The sequence below is a fragment of the Bombina bombina genome, chromosome 1 (genome assembly GCF_027579735.1).
Source record: "Bombina bombina isolate aBomBom1 chromosome 1, aBomBom1.pri, whole genome shotgun sequence".
Taxonomy (NCBI): domain Eukaryota; kingdom Metazoa; phylum Chordata; class Amphibia; order Anura; family Bombinatoridae; genus Bombina; species Bombina bombina.
The window spans coordinates 596940615-596950483 of record NC_069499.1 but is presented as its reverse complement, the minus strand read 5'-3'; the positions used below and the strand labels follow the sequence as shown (position 1 = coordinate 596950483).

Here is a 9869-nt window from a genome sequence, read left to right as displayed (position 1 = left end):
GTATTGATCTAGGCCCATTTTGGTATATTTCATACCACCATTTCACCGCCATATGCGATAAAATTAAAAAAAACGTTAAATTTTTCCAAATTTTAGGTTTCTCACTGAAATCATTTACAAACAGCTTGTGTAATTATGGCATAAATGGTTGTAAATGCTTCTCTGTGATCCCCTTTGTTCAGAAATAGCAGACATATATGGCTTTGGCGTTGCTTTTTGGTATTTAGAAGGCCGCTAAATGCCGCTGCGCATCACACATGTATTATGGCTAGCAGTGAAGGGGTTAATTAGGTAGCTTGCAGGGTTAATTTTAGCTTTAGTGTAGAGATCAGCCTCCCACCTGACACATCAACCCCTCCAGATCCCTCCCAAACAGCTCTCTTACCTCCCCCACCCCACAATTGTCCCCACCATCTTAAGTACTGGCAGAAAGTCTGCCAGTACTAAAATAAAAGGCATCCTTTTTTTCTTTTTTCCCCCCCTTTGCATATTTACATATGCTGCTGTGTAGGATCCCCCCTTAGCCCCCAAACCTCCCTGCCCCCCCCCCAAACAGCTCTCTAACCTCCCCCTCTACCCTCTTGGCAGCCATCTTGGGTACCCAGTTTACACTATATAGTCTCCTTTTTTTATTTGTTATTTTTTTCTGTAGTGTAGCCCAAGACCAACCCCCACCCCCTCCCAGATCCCTTAGATTACTTTTTGGGGGCATTTCTTCCCCCCTTCCTCCCACTTATACTTGATAGTTTTCTGTAGTGTAGCGGTTCCCACCCGCTCCCTCCCCGTGCACGCGCCCGCCCGCCACCCCCGTGCGCGCGCCCGACTGTCCCGCCCCCGATCCCGCCCCCCTCTGTGTCTTAGAACCCATCGATGGCCGCCCACCCGCCTCCCACTGCAGCTCCCACCCACCAACGAATGCGGCTATCGATGTCCGGTGTAGAGAGGGCTACAGAGTGGCTCTCTCTGCACCGGAGGGGTACAAATTGTTATTGCAGGATGCCTCAATATCGAGGCATCCTGCAATAACCGGAAAGCAGCTGGAAGCGATCAGGATTGCTTCCAGCTGCTTTCCAAACCGAGGACGTACGCCATACGTCCTCAGGCGTTAACTGTATTTTTTCTGAGGACGTATGGCGTACGTCCTCGGTCATTAAGGGGTTGAACAATAAAAATTCTGGATTAGACTGTCCCTTTAAAGGAACATGAAACAGTTTTTTTTTTTCTTTACATAATTCAGAAAATACAATTTTAAACTCCTTTCCAATTTACTTTTTCCAATTTGCTTCATTGCCTTAATATCCTTTGTTTAAAAAGGGCAATCAATGCCCTGCTGGAAGCTAGCTGAACACATCTTGTGAGCCAATGACGAGGCATATATGTGTAGTGGCCAATCAGCAGCTCCCATTGCTGCTCCTGAGCCTACCTTGGTATACTTTTCAACAAAGGATACCAAGAAAGCAAAGCAGATTAGATAATAGTAAATTGGAAAGTTGTTTAAATGGCCATAAAAGTTTGAAAATCTACAAGTTCCAATTCGTTAGAGCATCTCATTTTAAGACTATTGACCCTGCACTGATGTGTGTTTTACCCCCACAAAGGGGTTCAACACACAATAGAAGTACCACTCAGTACCCTCAGAGCACTTCTGTGGTCTCAAGCAGAAACAACCACTGATCCAATCAGCAGTGCTTGTTGCCCAAATCAGCTGTGTAACTGGTGCTGCTTATTGGATCAGCGGCAGTTTCCACTTGGGACCTGCAGTACTTCTACTGTGTGTTTAACCCCTTTGCGGTGGTTAAACATACAGTAGTGCAAGGTCAATATTAAAATGACATGCTCGAGCAAATAATGCATGTCATTTTTCAACTATTAGAGAATTTTAAAATTGCTTGCTCTATCTAAATCACGGTAAAATATGTCTATGCTGTTAAACTCCAATGCATGTGGATTTACACAATTCTATACACAAATTGACTATTTAGTGGAAGTGACTTTTTTATGTAAGCAGCCAGTACAATCTATTATAAATAGTTTTGGTAGTGTGATTATATTGTTTATTGGATAAGTATTTGTTAGAGAACCTCACCTGAAACGTTGAGCCATATTTTATTTATCACATGGTCTTAGCAGCACGTGTATTTGTTGTGTGTAAAAAAAATAAAAAAATATGGTGAGTTAGTAAGATACTATGTAAGAGAGTGAATTTATGTGACACTAAATAAGTGAGTGCATGTGTGTAAGACTGTGGTAGCATGTGCACATGATGGTAAGACTAAGAGTTCATATATATGAGACACTGCACATGATAGACAGTGTGTGAGAGTGCATGTGTGTGGTGTGTGAGAAAGTATGTATCCATGGGCTAGATGTTTCAGAGCCTCCTTTTAAAGGAAAGGTGCCTCTCCGGGTCTGCCAGGGTCCATGCGGAATTCCATTTTAATAAAACAAAATTTCCATAGAAAATAGCTCATTTGAAACCGCAATTTTTTCTATTGTGATTCATTTACAGCATACCATTTTAAACTCTCCAATTTACTTTAATTATCAAATTTGCTCAATTTTCTTTGTATCCTTTTTGAAGGACCAACCATGCACTACTAGCAGGTAGATGATCACAAAACAGTAAATTAATATTAATGGGCACTGTGCCTGTAAATAAATTGAAAAACAAGTATATTCTTATTACCTAGTGCTACCACACTATAGCTTAAAGTGTAGGTAAACTTTGATGAATGAAAGCCCGTTTTTTTAAAAATACTATTAAAAACAAGGACACTTTCATTCATCAAAGTTTAAGAGGCAGTCGTTTTGATTAAAAACTTACCTTTGTTTTTTTTAACAGCCAGAGCAGCTTCCCCCACCCGGAGATCATTTCTTCACACGTCATCAATGACTAATCCAGCTTCCTCCAATCACAGCATGGCCTCAGGCAATGACTACCCTGGGGGGAAAGCTGTGATTGGAGGAGCCAAACCTGTTGATATCACAGACGTGTCCAACTTTTAGGGGGCGCTGTATACAAAAGATCTATGTAATTGGTCTATGTCAGCCAATGTGTTTGATCATACAAAATAATACTATAAATTTGATATGACCATTAGGAGTAATGGAATAAAGAGAATAACATTAATAAGAGAAGTACAAAAATACACATATACAATATGTCTAATCCGAGTCCTCTATGGGTATTGGGCCTCCAATCTGGATGGTTCAGGTACATCCTATGTTGATAAGTCCAGTATTAGGCCTCAAATGACCTTCTATGTATAATCACGGCAGCTCCTCTCAGATGATACATCAGCAACTAGGAATCTGAATGGAGAATCACATTCACAGGTGCCGTGATTATGTGACCCCATATAAAGTGTTCCTTATGTGTTTAGTGCAAGTTATCTAGTGGTTAACTATGTGGTACGATGTCGACTAAGTAGGGAATGTCGAGCTTTGTTATTACGCTCAGGAAGGGATCTACCTAATCAGATTGGGGCTATGTTAGGTGTCACTCAAATATCTAGTGCTGGCCATCCTTGATATATTGGATATCCCAAAAAATTAGCTGAATAACGAACAGGGCTATAAAAAATAATTGTGGATGTGAGAAACAACAAACATTAATAGGTCCAAAGAGGAGCAATTACAGATCTTAGTCAAGTAATAGTATACTTATTTTCAGAAAGCTGCCATATTTTATATTTTCGTTTAAACCCGCAGGAAAGAGACTCCCAAATTTAAAAATCCAATAAGTCTAGTGTATCTATTGGACCCACTCAAAGGTGGGATTCTCTCCAACGGGGTTACGCGAGAATTGCATGGGTCTTTATGCTGGCATACATTGTGATGTCTAGACACACTATGTTTATTACTATTTTTGATAATGTTCCTAAAATGCTCTCCCCATCTCCTTCTCATCTTTCTAATCGTATGCCCTAAGAATTGTATCCCACACTTACAGGTTAATACATATATAACAAATGTGGATCCACAGTCCAATCTGCCTTGAATTTTATAGGTGCGACCTGTGGTGTAAAAGGTCACATTCTTGGCCCCATGGGATATATATTTACACATATTGCACCTTTTTACATTACACCATGGCCCTCCCTACAGCGGACTGCGGCTGTGCCGATTGTGGGTTGGAGGGTAAGAAAGGAGGCGGGTGGGCGGCCCATCGCTGGAGGGGGCAGGAAGAGTGCGGGAGCAGGTGGGACCGCCATGCTACAGGCGTTGGGGGAAAAAAAGCTGACAGTGAGTGGGGAGGAGGGTAAATGAGGGGGATCCTATGTGGGATCTGTTGAGGGAAAGGGATCTGGGAGGGGGGTAGTGTGTTGAATTGTTTTGCCTAATTTGCAGCAAACTGGGAACTGGCAGACAGCTGCCAGTACCTAAGATGGCGGCAAATAGGTAGAGGGGGAGGGTTAGAGAGCTGTTTGGGGGGATCAGCAAGGTTGGGAGGTAAGGGGGGATACTATCCCGCAGAAAATATGTAAATATATATATATATATATATATATATATATATATATATATATATATATATATATATATATATATTTTAAAAAAACAACTTATTTTTATACTGTCAGACTTTCTGCCAGTGCTTAAGATGGCGGTGACAGTGCTGTTTGAGGGGTCAGGGAGGGATTGGGGGTGGGATGTGTCAGGTGGGGTTGCAGGGATAATTTTAGCTTTAACCACTTCATTGCTGGGCATAATACAAGTGTGGTGCGCGGCGGCATTTAGCAGCCTTCTAATTACTAAAAAGCAATGCCAAAGCCATATGTCTGCTGTTTCTGAACAAAGGGAATCCTAGAGAACATTTTCAACCATTAGTGCCATGATTGCACAAGCTGTTTGTAAATAATTTCAGTGAAAAAGTTAACAATTTTTTTTTTTATTAGTTGATCGCATTTGGCGTTGAAATGGTGGCATGAAATATACCACAATGGGCCTAGATCAATACTTTTGGTTGTCTACTAAAAAAAAATAAAAAAATTGTGTTGATAGGTAAATATAAAAAAAGCTCTATTTCTGTTTAAATGTAGTGATGGCAAAAATGCTCTGGTCTTTTGGGGAAGTTTTTGTCTGAATTGCCCCGTCCTTAAGAGGATAGAGATGTTTAGGTGATATTTTCTAGTTAGCTTTTTACAGCTATGCTGCATCATTTTCAAGTGCTTTAACATTTGGGTATCATGTCCCTTTCAAGTGAAAATTAAACATTCAAGATTCATATAGAGCAGGCAATTTTAAACAAATTCCAATTTGCTTCCATTAACAAAATGTGCACAGTCTTTCTATATTTACACTTTTTTTTTTTTTTGAGTCACCAGCTCCTACTGAGCATGTGCAATAATTCACAGGATAGACGTATATGCAATTGTGATTGACTGATGGCTGTCACATGACACAGGAGAGGAAATAGATATAACTTTGAAATTTGTCAGAAAAAAATCTACTACTCATTTGAAATTCAGACTAAGTGCTTTTGAATTGTCTTTTTATCATGCATTTGTTGATTATGCGAATCTACTGTATTGAGCTGTCCTTTATAGGGACATAAGGCCTACATTTATCTTTTATGATTCAGACAGAGCAAAAGTTTTTAAACAACTTTCAGTTTTGCTTTTATTATCTAATTTGTCTTTCTCTTGGTATCCTTTGTTGGAGCAGCAATTCACTACTTTTAGCTAGCTGAACACATTGAGTGAGCCAAAAGAGGCATATATGTGTAGCCAAAATTATTAAACTGGTGATAGTTCACCTTTCAATAATTTCATAATTAGCTATGTATTTTTAATGGTATATAACTAAATCAGTAATTTTCTGATATAAAAGGAAACATCTGAAAAAATATTATTCTAAAAATTTAAACCTTTATGTAGAAAACCATGATTTAAATAAATTCTTACTTACTAGTGATTTAAATTGATTTGATTTAAATCAAATCTACCCTGTTTATGTTCCTTTAAAGATTTATTAATATAACTTTCTTCTTGCTGAGGCAGGTGTAGAAAATGTCAAACATTTGACAGATATAAATGTGAACCCCATGATATGTGTATGTAGCATGCTCATATGTAACATACACACTGTATTTGTGGACTTTTTTTACTAGGTGTGCCGGGTTCCTTTGTATCAAAGTGGGGAAGCTGGCAGCATCTGCAGCTGGAGGGGGCTTTTTGATTCTACAGGTGAGGAAATGTAATTATTTAATACTTGTTTTGTTAAATGTGCAAGTGTGTTTGGAGTAAGTTTGTATGGGCACTAAAAAGAGAAAAAAGCAAACCCACCTACATAAATCTGTAAACCTACATAAACATATGTACTGGTACTTGACTCTGCTTAATCAAAAAGCCATCTTCATTAAAAAAAAATAGGTGTGATTAACTAACAAAGTTATCATAGCTGCAGCTATTCATAGTCTTTGTTTTACCCTCTCTGTTGCACTGACTGTCAGACTCCCTCCATAATAGTCTAAAACCACAGCATTTTTTCTGAAAATTGTATTTTTCTCTAGAGTTTCTGTTTTCCTCATTCTGACAAATGAGTACATTGTTAGCAGGTGGTTATTTTTTTAAGCCATTCATATCAAAGCTTGTGTTTTGGCACTTTGCCTTTTCTTCTTTTTTTTTTTTTTTTTAAATACATTTTTTATTGAGGTTATGAAAAACATTACATACAATAGTCAACCAATGACAATAAAGGCAAAACATTGAAACATACATTATTTACCCACAAAAATAGGAAATAAGTAGAGATATAACAAGAAGTATATGAATATGGTAACTGTGAAATACACAATTATATCTGGTGTTCACACTACCAGTATTGTAGCTTAACAAATTCACAACAAGTATTTAGTAGATAAAAGTAATATTGTGAGAGAAGCGCGACTAGTACGTCATTGATGGGTAATTAAACCTCATTTTTATATTATGTAGAGAGTTTGGTCTCCACCTTGTCATAAGGAACGATCACAAAATTATTTATTCTAGTGAAGTTGGGACAAGTTTGGATTAGGATCAGTTTGGTCGCTTTTGGACCAAATTAGCGAGGAGGGGGGAAGGGAAATTCTGCGGGCAAGAGCCGCTCTAAATGGAGGGAAAGGTGAAAATGGTGGGGGGCGGAGCCATATATAAGGGTTTCATATGAAAAGTGGTTGGGCATCTAAGATTATTATCGGGGGGGGGGGGGTGGTTATAGTATAAAATATCAGTAAGAACCATATGCCATTAGAATGCTGAAAATGTATGGGCACTTAAATGGTAATGTTCCATGGAGGGATTTATGCTGGCTATGCAAGTTAATGCTTCTTAGATGAGTTCTACCCTGAAATATGAAGGGAAGTCCAAGGCATACATCAATAATAGATATATTGGATATATAGACTGTTGGGTGGGAATAAGCATATTTTACGCTATCTGCTAATCTTGGAAGGGGAGAATAGCTATTTGTATAAATGATTCATTCTAAATTAGAGGTGGATAGATGGCGTGAGGGTGGATAAGGGATATTTAATGTAGGGAAAAATTAAATATAAGAGCAGGATTATGTAATTAGTTATATGGTCACAGGGAAGAGACAGGACACCCAGTGCCTTTTCTTCTTTTAACTGATTTAGTGTAAGCAGGTTCACTGTCTCTGAGTTTGCAGTTTAACCATTGGATTATCTGTTTGCTCTTTGGAAATAAAATAGTTAATAAAATGGTGACCTATTCATTTCAGATTGCTCATCATACTGGATATATCCATGTGAACTGGAAGCGGTTAGAAAAAGACATGAACAAAGCCAAAGAACAACTGAAAATCCAGAGCAAAAGAAAAAGTAGAGCACAGGAGGTGAAAACATAGGGATATTAAAATTTACTTTCATGAATTATAGTATAGATTTTTTTTTTAAACTTTTCTAATTTACTTCTATTATCAATGTTACTTTATTTTCTTTGTGTCTCTTGTTGAAAGAGCATCAATGCACTAATGGGAGATAGATGAACACATCAATAAGCAAATGACGAGGAATTTCTGTGTAGCCACCAATCAGCAGCTAGCTCCTAGGCCTACCTAGGTATTCTTTTCAACTAAGGATACCAAGAGAACTTGGCAAATTAGATAATAGAAGTACATTAGAAAGTTGATTAAACTGCATGCTGTATCTGAATTATGAAGAAATATTTTGGGGTTTCATGTCCCTTTGAAGCAAGTAGTTAAGGGAGTTTTATGTATATGCTCATGTATCTGCACAAGGATATTATTTTTCATTGATTAGAGAGAAATGAAACCACAATTTTGTCTTATGTTTCAGAGAATAAGATTTTGAACAGCTTTCTGATTTACTTTATTCTCTTGGTATCCTTTTGTTGGAGCAGCAATGCACTACTGGGGGCTAGCTGAATACATTGGTTGAGCCAATGACAAGAGGACTATATGTTCAGCCATCAATCAGCAGCTATCTGAGGGGTAGTGCATTGCTGCTCCTGAGTGTACCTAAGTATATTCTTTTAACAAATAAAAGCAAGAGAACAAAGCAAAATATCTGATTCATTTAACATTTAAATATCAACTTTACTGTCCTTTTAATATTTAACTGTCTTCTTTTTTTTTATTCCTCAAATTAATTTTAAATGGGCATTCAATTTAAATGGGCTCAAAAGTTATTTCCTTATAAAGTTTAAATTCTGTGTAGTAAAAAAAACGTAATCTAAGCTCATGTATTTTGATCCAACATGAGCTACAAAGGCAAAGAAGAGCGTTCTGTATTGTGTTTCAGCATAAAGCCTATAAATATGGCTTATGCCGAAATGCGTAAACCTTTTTGATACATAACGCCCTACTTTGGTTTTGTAGCCCATGTTGGATTTTACTATATGGGTTTAATAAAGTTACTATTTTATTAGATGGACTGGCAACATTTACATGCTCTAATAATCAAAGAGCATATCATTTTAGCACTGCTGGCCCTGTAAGTCTGTGTTTAACTCACACAAAGGGGTTGAACAAATAAAGTATTGCTTGGGAGCTGCAGAGAACTGCTGGTCCTGAGCAGTGACAGACAATTGGCAGTGGCAGTCATACAACACAGCTGCACAACTGCTGTGGCTGACTGGTTTACAAGGGGTGTCGATTTCAGGCCAACAGCTTTCTACAGTTCCAAAGTGGTATTTTTTTTTATTTTATCACTTTGTGGTGGTTAAATGAGTGTAAACTTGAGCGTACTCGCTCAAGTCCTAGGATAGAATAAAAAAATGTAGTTAGACTTTTATTCATCAAATTTGCACTATAAACTGATCTTCGATTTTTACCTTTTTAAATGCTCCAACGATAAGCGCCGTTCCTCCACCCGCTATATTGCTCAATTGATTGACAGATTACGAATCTGCAATCCACTAATTGATGTTTCCCCCCCCCCCCCGGGCGTGACGTTTGTGCAAAGGGGCTGAACGCCCTGGGGGAGAAACAACAATTAGTGGATTGCAGATTCGTCATCTGTCAATCAATTGAGCAAAATGTTTTGCCGTCATACTGGGGTGAACTTTTTTTGACAATTCCAATGAACATCCAATCAGTGTATGTGTCACATGACAATCTTGAAGTCCAGCCCTTTGTAAGCCCTTAGGAAGAGAGTGGATGGGACTGCTCTCTATCTCACAGCCCAGCCAAAAGAGGAAAGGAAGGGAGGTGGAGGAACAGAAGATACCAAGTGTGTGTGTGTGTATATATATATATATATATATACACTTTTAAAAAAAAAACCAAAACAATACACTAATATATTTTTCATTGCAACATTCTTAAAGGGACATGAAACACACTTTTTTTTTCTTTCATGATTCAGCTAGAGAATACAATTTTTAACATTCCAATGTACTTTTTTA

The 9869-nt window shown here is 38.0% G+C and overlaps 1 protein-coding gene across 1 annotated transcript in view; it reads left to right on the top strand.

Moving 5' to 3' along the window:
- FUNDC2 (FUN14 domain containing 2) overlaps positions 1 to 9869 on the top strand; it is a 77101-nt gene that overhangs the window by 27714 nt on the left and 39518 nt on the right. The window contains exons 3-4 of the mRNA XM_053698908.1: positions 6113 to 6188; positions 7723 to 7836. Coding sequence (XP_053554883.1) covers positions 6113 to 6188; positions 7723 to 7836 — 190 coding nt within the window. The remainder of the gene's footprint in view (positions 1 to 6112; positions 6189 to 7722; positions 7837 to 9869) is intronic.